Source organism: Microtus pennsylvanicus, chromosome 13, assembly GCF_037038515.1.
Source record: "Microtus pennsylvanicus isolate mMicPen1 chromosome 13, mMicPen1.hap1, whole genome shotgun sequence".
Lineage (NCBI taxonomy): Eukaryota > Metazoa > Chordata > Mammalia > Rodentia > Cricetidae > Microtus > Microtus pennsylvanicus.
Window position 1 is genome coordinate 82,999,984 of NC_134591.1, and position 17,998 is coordinate 83,017,981.

Genomic DNA, 17,998 nt, shown 5'->3' on the forward strand with positions numbered 1-17,998 from the left:
TGTGCTAGAAACCTGGCAAGCCCTTGACTCAGATTATAAAATCATACGATAACTGAACTGTGACATCCATGAGGGACCTCAACAAGAAAAAAAAAATGTGTCTAACATAAAAATTAGCACCACATCACACTGTCTGGCCAATCTCTCTCCTCCAGTCCAGCCCAAAATATCCAGCTTTGCAAAAAAACTCTAGAAAATGCAGGCTGCATGGGTTGGTGGCTAATTTTGTTAGGAGCCTATTTTAAGAGCAAAAGTAGCTTTCCCAATTTGTCACAAATAATTTGAGACAAGTCTGAATGAAAGGGGACTTTTAACGAAACAATAGGCCCTACCTATAAATACTCGCCAGTCGTGCGGGACCGGTTTACCTGCCAGCTCCCACCCTGAGCCTGGCTCACTTCCTCCCACTCTCCAGGACAAGGGAAGGACCAGGCAAAGGTTTAATTGCCAGCACTGGGTCGGGAACTCCCGTTTGCACCTGATCACCCCTGGTAGGTACAGCGGGCTATCAGAGAATTGGCTTCCCTGAACCGTATTCCAGTGAAGCCTTTGTTTTTATGGCTCTTTGTTTTGTTTTTCTGAGACAGGGTCTCGACTAGTCAAGGCTAGCCTCAAACTCATTAGAGAACACTTGGGAGCTTACCTCTCAAGTGCTGGGAACGTAGGCATGTACCCTTCTAAAGGTCATGAGTTTCACAGTCCTCGCTTAGAGAGGGGGAAACTGAGGCACTACACACTTCCCCTACCTGCACGGTCACACTGCGTGTATGGTAGCCAATAAGGTGGTAGCCACACGAATGTCACACAAATTCATTTTCTTGTCGTCTCTCCAGTACTAGGGATGGAACCAAAGCCTTCTGAAGACCAGGCCACTGCCCTCCTACTGAGCCCCCCCACCAATCTGGTCCCAGCACCTTAGGGTTACACACAGCATGCCCCAAGAGCTCCAGTGATGTGGGAGTGTCATATATCGATCTGTTGATTTCATTGGTTAAGCAATAAAGAAACTGCTTGGCCCTGATAGGTTAAAACATATCGATCTGTTGATTTCATTGGTTAAGCAATAAAGAAACTGCTTGGCCCTGATAGGTTAAAACATAGGTGGGAGGAGTAAACAGAACAGAATGCTGGGAGGAAGAGGAAGTGAGCTCAGAGACGCCATGCTCCCTTCTACCGGGCAGACGTGATAGCTCTGCTCTCTGAGGCACACACGATGAAGCTCCGACCCAGGATAGACGTAGGCTAGAATCTTCCCGGTAAGCGCACCTAGCGGTGCTACACAGATTATTAGAAATGGGCTAAATTAATACGTGAGAATTAGCCTAGAAGAGGCTAGATAGAAATGAGCCAAGCAGTGTTTAAATGAATACACTTTGAGTGTTGTTATTTCTGGTGTAAAGCTAGCCGGGCGGGAGCCGGGCCGGACGAAAAGCAGGCCCGCAGCTCCCACAACACTCCAGGCTGTTCCCTGAACAGGTTACCACTTTGGCTTCCTTTGGCAACCACACCCCTGCCAAGGTGTCATCTGCCCAAGCCTGCTGCTAGCCCACAGTTATGATGACCTCTAGGAAGCACGTAACGGGGGGATAGCAGCCAGAGCAGCTCCCCAGGTTGGGAGCACAGACGGAAACCAAGAGGGAGGTGAACTGAGATGAGAGACAGACCTGGAAGTTTTTCCTGCCCTGCATGAATCTGATATCCACTTCAGAACCCCGGGGAACCAACCCCAAGAGGTGCCCCACTGTCACCCCAGTCACACACAGCCTCTAGCACAACAGTGTAAGTCCACCCACAAAGTGGGACTGGAAAAGAAGTCAGAGCAGCTCACCAACCTACAGGAGCAGAGGGCAGATGGACCTCAATATAGCCACCACCTGAAGGTGTCTGAACACTGGCGTGCTCACTGTGACGTGCACACACCCTTCCCCTAAAACTTACTGGTAAGACCTAATTTGTAGATGTGGTTAAATCAGAAGCCCAAGATGGGTGTCTTTATCATTGTCCCAGTGGGCCCTGAATCTCATGATCAGCATCAATGGCCATTAAAAAAAAATTCCCAACAAAACACTAGCAAAACAAATTTAGCAACCTAGTAAAAAAACACTATATATCATGACCAAGAGGAACTCACTCATAGGATCTAAGGAAAATTCAAATTAAAAAATTGATTAGTTTCAGACTGAAGAGATGACTCAGTAGTTAAGAGAATTTCCTGCAAGCTGGGTAGTGGTGGCCTTTAATCCCAGCACTTGGGAGGCTGAGGCAGAGTGGATCTCTGTGAGTTCAAAGCCAGTCTGGTCTACATAGTGAGTTCCAGGACAGTTAAGGACTGTTACACAGAGAAACCCTGTCTTGAAAATCAATAATAACAACAACAACAACCTTTTTGCTTTCTCCAAGGACCCAGTTCGGTGCTCAGCACCCACACTCAGGTCAGGAGGATAACAGCTTCCTGTAACTCCAGCTACAGGGGATCTGATGCCCTCTTCTGGTCTCCACAGGTCCCTGCACTCATGGCCACACCACCCTCCACGTCAGTAAACAACACTGGTCAGTGTAGTGGACACATTAACAGGAGTTTCAAAAATAAACAAACAAACATGATCATCTAAATAAGTACAGAACAACCCAATGACAAAATCTAGTATCTAGTCAACCAAAACAAACAAACAAACAAACAAAAAAATCAAACAAAAAAACAAGAAAAAAATCCCATTTCAAAATTAAGAAAAAAGAAGAGTCAGGCAGTTGTGGCGCACACCTTTAACCCCGGCACTCAGGAAGCAGAGGCAGGTAGATGTCTGTGAGTTCAAGGCCAACCTGATCTAGAGAGCAAGTTCCAGGACAGGATCCAAAGCTACAGTGAAACCCTGTCTTGAAAAACCAAAAAAGAAAAGAAAGAAAGAAATATTAAGTTTCCCAGAAGTCAAAACAATCCTGACAAAGCAGACTGCATGGGGAGTGTGTGTGTGTGTGTGTGTGTGTGTGTGTGTGTGTGTGTGTGTGTTACTGGTGACTGAATGTAGGCCCTTACATATCGCGGACAAGTACTCTGCCACCGTGTTATACGCCCAGTGCCCCGCACTTCTCCAGTCTGGGCACACACCTGTAATCCCAGAGGCAGAAAGACCAGCATTCAGTGTCATCCTTTGCTACATAGCAAGTTTGAGACCAACCTCGGCTGCAGGAGACCTTATCTCAAAGGAAAAAATAACAAAACCACCTCACTGCAAAGTTACAGCAACCATAACAGTCACTTTATGCTCAGGCCAGTGGAACGGTGTGGTCGGTTATCACTTTCCAGATAAGAGCTATGTGTGTGGGGGAGAAGAGATGTGTTTGGTTCGACAAGGCAGAGTCCACCACGTGGGCAGAGGCATGGCAGCTCCGTGGTGGCAGGAGCGTGTGAGCTGTAACACTAACCCTACTCAAGTCATCTAGGTCCAGTGTCCAAAAGGTCTCCAAACTTCCCAAGTAGCTCACTGAGTTTTAAGAGCTAGTGGGACAAGCCCAAGCTATGGACCAAGTCTTCAAACACATGAGCCTACGGCTGGCATTTCATAATCGAACCATGGCAAACAGAAAGCCAAGAAACAACTCCTTTCGTATACACGAAAACAGTTAACAAGCGTGACAAGACCTTCATCAGGCAAAGGAAAAACCTTTTCAATGGTGCGGGCAAAAGTTAGACTCTTACCAGACATGAAACATGGGAACTAATCTAATATGGATCAACGACTCAAAGATGAAACAAAACCCACAAAACTTTAAAGACCGTGGGTGAGGCTTTGCAGTAAAGTTCTTACCTAGCCCATGATAACGCCATGGATGCATTGGTGCACCAGACACATGCACCCAAACACACAATTAGGGCTCAAACTATAAAGCAGTAGAAGAAAATTCAAGCAAAGACATCATGCCAGGGTGCAGGCAACAGAAGAGAAAACAGGCCAACTCCAAGAAAACTTTAAAACACTGAATGTCAAAAGGAACTTTCAACCAAAAAAAAAAAAAAAAAGGCAACACACAGAAAGAGAAAGTATTTGGAAATCAACGTTGACCAGAGATGAAAATCCAGAGTATACAAACAGATCCTCACACCCACAAACAAAAACAGCACAGTTCAAATACAGGCAAAGGATGCTGCAGTCCCAGCTACTCCAGAAGCTGGGGCAGGAACACTGCTTGAATCCAAGAATTCAAAGGCAACCTGGATCACTGAGATCACCATGTCAGGAGGGAAAAAAAAAGAAAAAGAAAGGAAAAAAAAAAGATTGGGTGATAAAAATTTAATAACGTGTTTCTGCCAGAAATTTAAAAATTAAAAACAAACAAACAAACAAAAGGGACAGATTGCTAACACGCTACAACACAGAAGAACCTCAAGATGCTACTGACAGAAAGTGGGGCATAAGCCCACGGATCACGTGAGTCTTTTTATACGAAATGTCCAGAGCAGACAAACCCAGAGACAGGAAGCAGGTCAGGGGACCAAGCTAGAGCCAGCGAGTAGCTGCTGGAGGAGTGGGGTGCATTCTGGAATGGGCTTGGGGTGGTGGCAGCCGAGCAATGGGAACTCTAAATGCTGCTAGGGAGTTTGCTTCCTAGTGGTAAATGTTAATTATGCAGTTTACAATTCAGAGTTAGTTTAGAAGTCAGCTAGAGCCTGGCCAGTCCCAAGGGTGCAGGGGTTGGAGAGGAGACCTGCTGAGAAAGGACATTGTGAATGTATTGCTTACTTGATAACTGTTCTTAATGTGTATGGTTGTATTATATTAGAGCTCAAGCCTTTCCTCTTTATTTAGACAAAAAGGGGAAATGTTGTGGAATGTTCCTTTACACTGTGAAGATGTGTCACTGTGACTGGTTTAATAAAGAGCTGAATGGCCAACAGCTAGGCAGGAAGAGGTTAGGCAGGGCTTCTGGGGACAGAGAAATCTTAGGGAAGATATGGGGAGTCGCCAGTCAGATGCAGAGAGCAAGACATGCAGGAGGTCAGGTCAAAGCCACGCATCATGTGGTAACACACAGATGAGTAGAAATGGGTTGATTTACGTTGTAAGAGCAAGTGGGACATACCTAAGTTATAGGCCAAGCTTTTATAATACGTCTCTGTGTTGTTCTGTTTTGTTTGTGAGCTGGTACCCCCTCCCCAAAAATTTTTCTACATATAGCATCCAACATGGTGCCCAAATATCCAAACACAGGGCTTGAGAAAGATAAGAAAAGCTCTGAACAAGAAGCTGGATGTAGCTTCCTAGTCGGGCAGTCTCTCAGGCAGGCTGGTGTTCACCAGCACAAACAGATATGGCTACTGGAAGTTACCTGCAGGCTGGAGCCAACCGCCAGCGCCATGCGCTAAGCTAAGCAGGGCTGCAGTTGACATAGCAGATTTGCCTCGTGTGGTCGGAGATATCTGCAGATGCTTAGTAAAGCCAGGTACAGACACACACACACACACACACACACACACACACACACACACACACAACCACTCTAAAAAGGTAGAGTGGGTTTTAAAATGTGCTTTGATGCTGAAGAAAGAAAAGAAAATGGGTTCAGAGAGTCATAAAAAATCGTTTAAAAATAATAAAAGTCTTTAAAAGAGAAGAAAGTAAAATAAAAAAGTTACATACGAATAAAAAATATTACAACACAGGGAGTTTGGACCTTGTATGGTGCTTTGTTAACTTTCAATTCTTTGAATGCTAACGAACAGAGAATGACAACGGCCGAGAGACAGGGGATTGTGGAAGGCACTGCTGGATTAAACCAGCCTGGATACTTTAGGAATGCCTTAACCCTAAAATGGAAGTCAGAAAATGTATTGCTTTGGAGACGAGACTAAACAAAAAGGCTGTGGATCCATTCAAGAGACTCGGGTTTGACTGGGGGAGAGCCCCTGAAAATCCTGGCTATAGACATAAAGAAATAAACCTGGAAAACCTACAAGACGGGAGATGTATATTCCACCCGCTCAAACATTAAACAAAATATCATCTTTGGCTGGTCAGTGTACAAGAGGCAGTCCATACTTGTGCTAATATAGATATGCATGTTACCTTTGAAAGTCTGTGTGTTTTCAGAGCAAGGAGATCAGCCACCAATGAAAACAGGCGGCCCAGGTGGCCCAGCCTCTCAAGCCTCTGTTGCCTTCTCCTCAGAGTTCTAGGTCCAGACCAGCTTCAAGGCCGCTGGCTGAGATGGTCCAGCCTCACAGACTGCTCCAGCCAGGACTGTCCCATTGCACAGAGACTGGACAACAAATATCATGGCTGGTGTTCTCAGTTTTCTCATGGTCCCCCAAAGATGCCATCACCCCCAGACAACAGAAAGCAGTCCAGAGAATATGATGCCCACATTCCCAAGAGATGGGATAGATGGGTTATGAATGTTTGTCATTGTTTGAGGGGCGGTGGTTACAAGTTGTTAGTGGTCATGGCCAGGAGAAAAGCTGAACAAAGGAGATTAGATTCAGGGATCTCTTTCTTTGTATGTTGATACAAATTTAAGGTTATAGTTATACTTGTATATATGTGTCTACTCTAAAGTATTATACCTATGCAGTTCATTTAAGATTATAATGTAAAGTTTTAGTCCTTGAAAGCTATTTAGGATAATAAAAAAGACAGGTTAATAGTTATCTATAACATCAAACTTATAGCCATGTTAGGTATGTTTTCAAGGTTATACAGAGACATATTTTAGATAATAGGAGATCTTCAAAAACTTAAAAGACCTACAGAATATGGCATTTAAATGTTTTAATAACACAAGGCTTTCATGACAGTGAGACACGTCTGCTCCTGGCAGCACCAATTTACTTCAAAAAATGATGATGGACATCAAAGAACCTCCATACAAAGTTTACTTTCATTGTGGCAAAAGTTAGCTATTTGGGCGAGAAACTCCCATTGCCTTGACCGCTGACAGTATGCTGTCCAAACTGGACAAGCAGGACACAAAAGAAAGAAACTGCCAGACTTTGCCAGGACAAGTAGGTTAGTCCTTCAAAAACTCCTGCTTCACAGAAAAATTGGTCAGACATTCTAGGCCTGTAGACTGCAGATGGATGCCCCAACGTTGCAGAGGAACCTGGCAGTCGGATGTCTCTGTCATTTCTATAGTTTTAGAAGTTGCTTTCTCGGGCTGGAGAGATAGCTCAGTGGTTAAGAGCATTGCCTGCTCTTCCAAAGGTTCTGAGTTCAATTCCCAGCAACCACATGATGGCTCACAACCATCTGTAATGAGGTCTGGTGCCCTCTTCTGGCCTGCAGACATACACACAGACAGAATATTGTATACATAATAAATAAATAAATAAATATTTAAAAAAAAAGAAGTTGCTTTCTCTACACTTCCTGTTTACTCAAGTAATATTTTATCCTTCTCAGGTCTCTGGTGGGAATCAAAGACTAGATAGCTACAGTTTTACAGTTTTCCTTGTTATCAAATTCAGAAAAGAAACTTACAAAAGATGTGTAAAGTTTATGACTGAGAAACAGAAAAGCTTAAGTAGTTTATCTAAAAGGATGTTTAAAAGATCTTTTTAGGATGGTAATACAATTTGTGGCAAGAAATGGTTTAGGTATAAAACTGTGGACTAAGATAAGATACACAGTGGAGTATTTTCTCCAAATTTGCCAAATGTGAATGAAATGGACATTGTAACTGTAATTCTTACTGATAACTGCTCTTATTGTATATAGTTTTACTGTCTTAGAAATGCGGAATATTCCTTTACAGTGTGAAGATGTGTCTCTGTGGTTGGTGTAATATAAAGCTGAACAGCCAGTAGCTAGGCAGTAAGTATAGGCGGGACTTCTGGACAGAAAGAGCTCTGACAAGGAGAAAGGTGGAGTTGCCAGCCTGATGCAGAGGAAGCAGAACATGCAAGAGGAGAGGTGCAAGCCATGAGACACATGACAGCATGAAGGTGAACAGAGATGGGTTAACTTAAGTTATAAGAGCTGGTTAGAAACAAGCCTAAGCAAAGGATGAGTTTTCATAATTATTAAGTCTCTATGTCATGATTTGGGGACTGATGGTCCCTAAAAGCCTGTTCCACGGCAACCAGGTCCTGCAAAGTTTTCAAACTGGTATCCACCGCTGGCTGTGATCTACCCATGTGTCTGTTCATCCATCTCACATTGAAGCTCAAGGAGATTCACCCTTGTCATTTACATCCCACCAGCACGCCTGGCAGTGGTGACGCACACGCCTTTAATCCCAGCACTCAGGAGGCAGAGGCAGGAACTATCTTACCCTGTCTTGGCAGGATAAGACAGCCCTGTTTTATCCATTGATGCACGCTCTGTATCTTTGTCAGTGGTTGAGGTATGGGCATTTCTTTGCCCCAAGGCCAGTTCTGCCAAAAAGAAATGCTCCAGGTGGAGTGTCTTTGGTGCTCAACATTCTCTCGGGAATAGAGTGGTGTTGCCAGGAGCAATTGTGTCTCACTACCACAAAACTCTGAGTTAGATTAAAGGCCATTTTCTACAGCTCTTTGAAGAAGTTGAAGATTATCTATCTATACTGAGTATAATCTCTATATATCTAAAGAACCTGATTAGTCTAATTATAAATGACAAACTTAGATGACTATTAGTCTATATAATTCTCAATATCTATCTAACTTAAAGACTAAGACAATAAACGACTGTGAAACAAATGAGGACAATGACCTCCAAATATAAACAATGTACAAATATGCATTGCAGTAGGTAAATATATATCAATACAAACATTATATAAGTATCTTAATCAGAGGTAGAAATGTACACTGCAATATGGTAAATATATATATCAATACAATATATGTCAATACATAAGAATGTTTTAAACAGAGGTAGAAACATGCATGCATACAATAGTCAATATAATTTAACTTTGTATCAATATACAAGAATCTATACCAATATATTTGTCTAAAAACAGTAACTCACAATTACAAATCTATTATCCCATCATCCCTCTTTTTTTTTTTTTTCAAAAAAATCTCTGGGAGTTCGAGGCCAGCCTGGTCTACAGAGCGAGTTCCAGGAGAGGCTCCAAAGCTACACAGGGAAATCCTGTGTCAAAAAACAAACAAACATCCCACCACGCAGACCCTCCTCATTGATCCTCAGCAAAACTATAAACACAAATGTTCTTGCGGGCAGCAAAGTCACACGGTTTTGGCATGTCAAAGACGGGCACAAACATCAGATGGGAAGGGTTACAAGCTGGGGAAAACAGAACATCAGCACACAGAGTGGGAGACCCTGTGTCAGGATCCTATTGTTTCACACAGTCCAGACCGCAAGGAGATGAAGGCCTTTCTATACCCCAGTGCACCAGCCAGCCAGGGAAGGGACAGTCCTAAGTGCGAGAGGAAGACCCTGGCTTGTCAATCATCCATCCATCTCCTGTGGTACTCAGCAAAGGTTCCATGGAATGTTCTGACAAAACTGAGTGTCTATCAGAGACGGAGCCACCCTAGCAAGCATCTCAAGGACCTACTCGTGTGACCGGGTCAGCCCTTCTTAAGGCTTAGCTGCATTGTCTGCATGCCCACAGGACAAAACGGACCCACCTCGTCACACCCAGCTTCCACTTCGACAGAGACCCCAAACTCTTCGACATCCAGTGGCAGTACTGTATGGTGACAGGCCACCCACTCGAGGGACCCTCCCTACAGCACCTACATGCAAACCAACAGGCTTGCACCCTGGGACAGAGCTAAGACAGAGCCGAGACAGAAGCACAAACCCTCTAGCTCCTGTGGTTTACAGGGGCCGCCTGGATGTAAGGCAAAACACATGAACATAATCTTGTTACCACGGCCAAAAATCCACCCAGGTGACAGCCAGGCACCACCCGAAATGTCCCTGCTGACCCCGCAGTGTGAAGGTCAAGGAGGGAGATGGACAGGACGACCTCATCTTCCCTCCTCGCTGCTTCAGCTTGTTCTTTTTTAAAATGGCGTTTGTTGAGCTATACATTTTTTCCTGATCCTTTTTTTAAATTTTAGAACTTTGTTATCATTGTGTGAGCATACATATGCGTGTATGATGTATGTGAGTGCAGATATATGTGTGCCACAGTGTGACGTGTATGTGCATATGATGTGAGTACCATGTTCGCTGTGTGTTTGGAGGCTGTCTCCATGGGAAGCAGGGATTGTACTCAGGTCATCAGGCGAGAACTGAACCATCTTGCCAGCCCACGCTTTATGTTACTGTTTTACATACTCATACACACGCTGTCCAGATGCCTGTCCCTCTGTGGGACGCAGGCACCCCAGAGGGAGGGTCCTAGAGCATTAGGGAGTATTCCACAAGGACAAGGAAACAACATGCTGGCCACCTGCCCTAAGGACTCTGCACGGGCCACCTGCCCTAAGGACTCTGCACGGGCTTCTTGGGACTTGGGCTAGAAAGTCCCGTGTCATGGGTTCCACACCACCCAGTCTGTCAAAGGCCTCTTCAGGCATCCCCATACACACACATACACGCCTGACTGATAATCTCACCTGCTGTCCTACCCTGTGGCCCTAGGCCGGTTCCCCATCCCACCAGAGGCAAAACACACGAGCTGAGCACCTGCCTCCTAATCACACTGGGTTGTGCAACCTCAGATACTTCTTCATCGGCCAGGGAAGCCAAGAGTTGTCACCCCCAGGAGCCTTGTCACCCCTTAGCACCCAAGCACGGCCTCCAGGGCACAATCAGAAGCAAGAGCAAAACTCCCCTTGGATCCCGCCACTCCTGGGACCTGCTTCCCTCATCTTCAACCACCAGACCGGGAAGGGGGGGGGGTGTCAACAGATCAACACAAGACAGGAAGAGGACAGGAAGGCGCCCGGAGTGGTCTGCGTGGAGCAGATACAGCGATACAGACGCATAGGAGCAGTATCCGGGCGGCCTGGCCTGGGCATTTTCCTCATGGAACAAACCAGGACGCTTTGTAGACCTTCTACTGTGCCACCTGACAACCAGGCCGACCACACCTCTTTCCCTCACCTCCCCAATTGCCGATAAAGCACCAGTCAGCCGTATCATATCCATGGAAACCGGGGAAGCCAGCCAAAGTGAAAAGAGCTCTCGAGGTTACGATTCCTCATCGACTCGGGGTCCCCGGCTTTACACGAGGCACCCACCCACCACCCTGATACGACGGACCAGCTACCCGTAGCACATGGCGCGTGTTAGAAATTTAAAAATGGAGCACTCAGGCTGGAGGGATGGCTCAGGGGTTAAGAGCACTGGCTGCTCTTGCAGAGAATCTGGGTTTGATTCCCAGCGCCCACATGGGGGCTGATAACTATGATTCCAGTTTCAGGGGATCCGACGCCCTCTTCTGGCCTCTGCAGGTACCAGGTGCTCACGTGGCTCACAGACACAGAAGCCGGCAGAAAACATCATATCACATAAAGTAAAACAAAGTAAAATCAAGAGGAAACTGAACACTCACTGTCTTCCCCAGGACAAGGCATGCCTGGCTGTTCCGGGATGCTTGGGAAAACTGGACAGAGAGAAAGAAAAGGACAAGATTAGTAACAGTGGACCGTTAACACCATTTCTCAGGCAAAGTCCTGCCCTGGTCAAAGCGCTCTCCACAGTCCCCATGAGACCACTCTTGGAAAACCTTCCTCAGCAGAACCTCAAGAGCCCATGTGGTCAAACCCTACTCGTAAGTTCCAGGAGAAAAAAATGCTTTTGGAGAGCAGAGCTATCAAAGGAAAACCAGCAGTTCTCGTGAATAAAGTAACCCAGACGCAAGAAAGCACAGCGATTATCTAGAAAACCGACCTTTAAAAGCCACGCTAAGAACTGAACCTGGGGTCTTGAGAATGCTAGGTAGGCTCTCTTCCACTGAGTCTACGTCCTTGGCTCTGCCCTTTCTACTTTTTATTTTGAAGCCAAGTCTCGCTAAGCTGTCCACGCTGGCATTCATGAACTTTACAGCACGAGTTGTCTCGAACGTTCTCAGTCTGTCTACGAGCCTGTGCCACGAGGCCCAGCAGAACGTAAGTGTGTGTGTCAGATGATGGCTCAGGGTGTAAGGTGCCTACCATCAAGCCTGAGCTCCGATCCCAGGGACCTATGTCACGAGGAATCAACTCATGGAAGCTCTCCTCTGATCTCGACACACGGATTATGGCACCCATGCATACACACAATAGATAAATACATGAAACGATACATTTCTAATTAATTAATTTATTTTTATGTGTACGTGCGTGTCTCTGACTCAATGTGGGTGTACCACATGAACGTGGGAGCCTGCATAAGTCAGAAGAGGCACTAGTTAGTCACCATGTGTGTGCTGGGAACAGAACCCAGGTCCTCTGTAAGAACAAGTGTTCTTAAACACTAAGCTATCTCTTCAATCCCATAAATTTACTTTTAAAAATACATAAGTGCTAAGGGATGCTTATGTATGCTACAAATATGCACCAATATATTATTGGTGAATAATAAAAGCTATTTGACCAATAGCCAGGCAGGATAGGGTTAGGTGGAATAGGATGAGGAGGGGTAGAGTTGAGAGAGACGTGAGCAGCGCCCAAGGAACAACATGCCAGCAGATGGGTAAAAGCCATGGCCATGTGGCAATAGATTAATAGAAATGGGCTGATTTAGATGTAAGAGCTAGTTAGTAATAGGACTGAACTATAGGCCAAACGGTTTGTAATTAATATGTTTCTGTTGCTGTCTCCGTTCGCACACAAGAACATCATCATGTTTTCTACTGCCAGGCTCCATGTGCCTTCCCAATCATCAGACAATCAGACAAAGATCCCCATAGCTGAGGAGAGCCCCTCAGGCTATGTTCTGGTTAGTTTTGTACACTTGACACTTGATACAAGCCAGGGTTATCTGGGAACTGAGACAAAGCCTCCATCAGATTGGCCTCAGGCAAGTCTGTGTGACGTCTTCTTGACTGGTGTGGGAGGACCTCGTCCACTGTAGGCAGTACTGCTCCTGGGTAGGTATGTCTGCTTCAGCTCCTGCCTCCAGGTTCCCGCCCTGGCTTCTCTCAAAGATGGACGGTGATCAGGATGTGTAAGCTAAATGAACCCTTTCCTCCCACGTGGCTTTGGTATGGTGTTTGCCACAGCAGACCAAGAGGACAGAGGAAGGGTCTGACCTCCAGCTCACCCACCATGGATGATGAGCACTTCCCGGCCCTGACACACCAGGCGGAAGGCCTCCTCCAGCTCCATCTGCGAGGACACGGTACAAGGGTCGCCTAGGGGGAGGAGGCAAGAGGCACCAATGAAGTGACCGAGGCACAAAGGCAAAGAGGTCTGAGCTACTCAGCACTTCAGACAGAGGTCTGGGTGGGCAAAGTCTCACTGCTCATGGTCAGCACAGAGCAAGCGTGCGAGACTCCACAACAGCCGTCCAAACCAATGAGTTAATTTTCCCTCGTGGGACCTCAGCTTCCCATGTAAGAACGTATCAACCCCAGAAGGAAGTCATGTTTACTCACAGCCTTGGGAGCTCTAAGAGCCTGCTAGGCAGCAAGCAAGAGCTAGAACTTCCTCCCAGGTGGCCTAGGTAAAGGAAAAGGTCCTTGCCTTCTAGGCTTGATGGATAGAGAAGCGTACAAGCAGCCCCATGTATGTGTAATTCTGCTGAAATAGGGGAAGCCAACTGTTCTGCCTGCCCCACGGTGCTTCCGACTGGCAGCTGTAGTCGGTTGTGCAAAAGGAGTCTCTCCCGACCCCCCCCCCCCCCGTCTCATCCCAGTTTCTATGAGTCTGAATGTGGGAAGGAAAGAGGAGGAAGGAAGAAACAGAGACAAGGATAGAGGGACTCAGAGAAAGCAAGAGAGGCGGAGGAGGGGCAGAAAGGAGGGAGAGAAGAAAGAGAAAGGGAAGAAGAGAGAGAGAGGAGAAGGGGGAAAAGGAAGTAAGAAAGTAAAAGACGAGAAAGAAGGGGAGGAGAGAGAGAGAGAAATCAAGAGGTGGGAAACAGATGCCTCGCTGTTCTTCTATGGAAATGAAGAGCCAGGCCTTCCTCAAGCAGCTGCCAGAACACCCCAGGATAAGGCAAGTCAGAGAAGGAGCTGTGTAGGCTGGGGGCCAGGAGGGGCTCAAAGCTTCCCCTGCAGCTGAGCTGAGTCCCCGACGAAGCAGGAACACTCCCTTTCTGCCTTGCTTTTAGTGCGGCCCCGACTGCCTCAGGTCCTATCTACCCTGTTTGCAGCCACCCTATTCAGGAACTGTTGGCTCTAGCGAGTTCAGTGGTACTTGGGGGAGGCTGCCTAGCCAAAGCCCTGGAGTTCAGGCTGATCATCCCAAGACGGGGGCTACCTTCGCTGTCCACCCACTTGAGGGTGAGCGGGTGCTGCTGGTGCAGGCCGCACATGTCTCGCACTTCCTCACAGAGGTCCTTGAATGTTGTCATGGCATCCACGCTGGTGATCAGGATGTCCCTGGGACAAAGAGGACAGAGGTATCTGTCACCAGATCTCATCTGAAGTCGACCAAACGCTGCTTTTGGTTGGACAAGTTACTGACTAGAAAAATAAAAATCTTCCCCAAAGATGGTATGACAGCCCCGCTCCCAACACGAAAGAGAACCAATGACCATTTTTTAAAACGACCCGAGTGGGCTGGAGAGATGGCTCAGCTGACTGCTCTTCTGGACGACCTGGGTTCAATTCCCAGCACCCACATGGCAGCTCACAGCTGTCTGTAACTCTAAGATGTGACACCTTCACACAGACATACATACAGGCAAAATACTAACGCAAATAAAATAACATCTTAAACAAACAAAACCAGCCACCATGAGTGGATGAAGGACGATGTTTAAGTGACCAATGGCGCCCCCTAGTGGAGGCCTGGGGGCCAGGCAACGGCACCTATGGGGCACAAAACGAAACCCCAGGTCCATTCGCCTCATTTAGGTAAAACACCATAGTCAAGCCTTTCCCCAAAGCCTTGACGATGACAACCAGGGTGTGTTGTCCAGAAAAAAGGGAGAGGAGGATAATTAATTAGTTAATTAAAGCAGCTCTTGGATGCCTCGGCAGGATCCGACCCACCTCCGTCCGGCGTAGCTGTGAAAATTCTAAAAGGAATGCTTTTTGGCAACCTCAAATCTCAGAATGCCCTTGCCTTAAAAGATAAATCTTCTCATTCCCAAATGGGATTCAGATCTCTGTAGCAGGAGATGGCTCAGAGACGTGCCCTGGAGGAGGTAAATGAGAAGCGGGGGGGGGGGGGGTGGTGGCTCCCCTATATTCCTTATAAGGAAGGGCAGCAGCAACAGGTTTCCATGGGAACTAAGCAGGAACCACACCCTCACTGGAGTCGCAGTAAAAAGCAAAACTCATGCCTCACATCCGTGGAGAAAGAACGGGCTCTGAAGCAGAAATGCCAGCCAGGGTTGCTGTTGATCCCTGGCTTCCCTGCTGGGTTATCTAAACTGGGTCACACAACTGTCTATAAACAAAGTCTTTGTCCACTGATGACAAGGATCCAGCACCTACCCAGCCCCCCACATGCCATCCAGGGCCTTCAGGGACCTGCCTGGCCCATGGATCTCACCCACTCTGTAGGGCCAGGGAGAGATGTCCCCAGATACCCCCCCTTTTCTACCAAGACCAGCCAGCCAGCCACCTTCACAGGCCCCACATAGGAACTGACCCTGCTCCTACCCACCACACCCTGTAGAAACTGAGGCACGGAGAGCCTCCAACATCTAAGCCCCCATCCCCAGGTGACCCTGACACAGTGCCCACACTGCCCATGGCACTGGCCAGCCTTGGAAATGGGAACTCTGGAAATCAGGTCTGCAATCCCTCTCTTGGATCTCTTCCTGAACCCAGGTGGATGGTATCCTCCACCCACACCCTTTAGTGCCCAGAGGACAAGCGTGGACTGCTCCTGTGAGACCCCAATGCTTCGGAGGTGCTGCCACACGAGGCTGAACTGTATCACCCTGGACACATCTCGCCTGAGTCAGAAGGGTGAGCTTCCTCACGACACAGCTCTAAGCGAGAGTGTCTCCCAGAAGTTAGGGCCAGCCTGGAAGGACCACCCATCCCTGACTCTGCCTCTTGCATCTTCCAGGGCCACAGCAGGTCCTCCACATTAAAGTTCTGAGGCGAGATCCTCAGAAGAGAAGACATCACCACTGTCAAGCAGGCACCTCGGCTCTGAATGTCAGGCTCACCTGTAATCCCCCTGGCACCCCTGGAATATAGATGACCACGGGTGGCAGCACTGATGTCAAGCCTCAAACGGACAAGGGACAACAGGAAGACAGACGGCTGTCACGTTACACTGCTCTAAGGACAGGACTGTATCTCTGACTCTCAGCTGTGGCTCCAATACCTCCCTCAGGGCGGTGTCTTACCTCACGCCCCCAGAACATTGTCTTCCGAGACAGAAGGCCCCCTCAACCCACAACCTTCACAGCGGAGACAGTATCTGCGTTTCTGACATCACTGTTCGGGGGTGCTCAAGCTCTAGAAAGGGACCCAGACGGCAGATTTCAGGGTAAGTGGGGAGGAAGGCTGGGAAAGAGCCCTGTCTAAGGGGAGATGAAGGGGGGGGGGGGAAACAGAGCGAGCAGGGAGTGGAGTAGACAGAAAGGGAAGAGGGCAGGAAGGGGTGGAGAAAGGGAGAGAGGGGAGGTAGGGAAAGGAAGAGGAAGGGGGGGCTCCACTTTTGTCAACTGAGGAAACCGGAGTCAACAGGTTGAATTACAGAGCCAGTAACCAAAGTGCTCCCCAGGAGCAAAAGGGAGGGAGGAGTGGGCAAGATAGACAAGTCCAGGAAAGGGGGCACTGTCCAAAGTGAGCCGTGACCCCCAAGGTGCCGGCTGAAGCTGCCTTAAGGAAAGGATGGATCCCCCATCCCACCCAGGGGCCTTGGCTTTAGTAAGGGCCAATCCTGAGCATGCTCAGCTTGGGGGTTCCAGGCAGGAGACACGGTCTCTCTGCATCAACATTCACTACGGAATCACCGGGTACTCCAGGCCTAAGGCAGGTCCCCCAGAAACCCTTCTTCTTCCTGCAAGTCCAGGATCACCAGAAGTTGGCCATATTTCCGTAACAACCTGTGGGGCCAGGCAGTTCCTGAGGCTGGAAAGCCAACCTCTCCTTTCTTGTCTCTGTGGCTGGGACCGGCCACTAGTAAAACTCCCAGGAATGCCGAGAGCCCAGTTCAGCCACAGGGCCAGCATTCCACTCCACTCCCTTCCTCCTTTCCAAGAGTGGTGACCCTTGACCCTTGACCTGGGAGTACCCAGGTCAGTTCCAGGAGGCAGGGCACTGTTGGAAGCAGCCAAAGCGTTAGGGCCTCCACCGCCTTCTGTCTACACAATCGAGGCGACTAGACCATGGGATTTCCAGACGAGCCTGGGTGGACCAGCCACCAGAACACCGACGCCATCACTCCGCTTCCCAACACTCAGTGCTCCCGGGCAACTATTCTGACCACGGTCAAGTGCTGATGCCCCCATTTCTGCTGAAAGCAAGGTGGAATCCAGCGCTCAGGGCCGAGTCCAGCCCCGCAAAACCACCTCCAGGAAAGAGACGAAGGGTTCATCATGCCTGTCCTTAAAGGAGGGCAGGGTTGTAGTCTTTCTGGACATCTCCAAAAAGTTCTCCTGTCCCGCAAACAAAAGCCGCAAAAACTGCCCTTATGTTCCTACAACCCAAGGCATTCTTGCGGGTGCCTTCACCTGGCTCAAAGGTTTCCCTCACATTTAAACCGAGACCAAGTTAAATAGCCTTGGTTTGTTGTTGTTGTTGTTTGTTTGTTTGTTTTGACGTACCAAAAGTTTCCATTATCTGGTGAAAACTTTTAGACGTGCAAATCTGTCCTTAACACCCCTGACCAACTGCGTGCGACCAGGGCGAGGAGCGCAACAACACCGGCCCGCTGCGCGCGCCCCGGAGAGACCCAGAGACCCGAAGCGCGCCCCGCCCTCGAGGCTCCCTCCGGCCACCTCCAAGGGCGCCGCAGCAGTTACAGCCGCCGCCTCCTCCC

General features: G+C 48.0%; 1 protein-coding gene across 1 annotated transcript in view; it reads right to left on the minus strand.

Moving 5' to 3' along the window:
- The window catches only part of Prkcz (protein kinase C zeta), a 109,603-nt gene that overhangs the window by 91,319 nt on the left and 286 nt on the right, over positions 1–17,998 (minus strand). Inside the window, exons 2-4 of the mRNA XM_075947120.1 lie at positions 14,306–14,427; positions 13,150–13,236; positions 11,455–11,505 (exon numbers count right to left, since the gene is read on the minus strand). Of these exons, the coding sequence (XP_075803235.1) occupies positions 11,455–11,505; positions 13,150–13,236; positions 14,306–14,427 (260 nt within the window). The remainder of the gene's footprint in view (positions 1–11,454; positions 11,506–13,149; positions 13,237–14,305; positions 14,428–17,998) is intronic.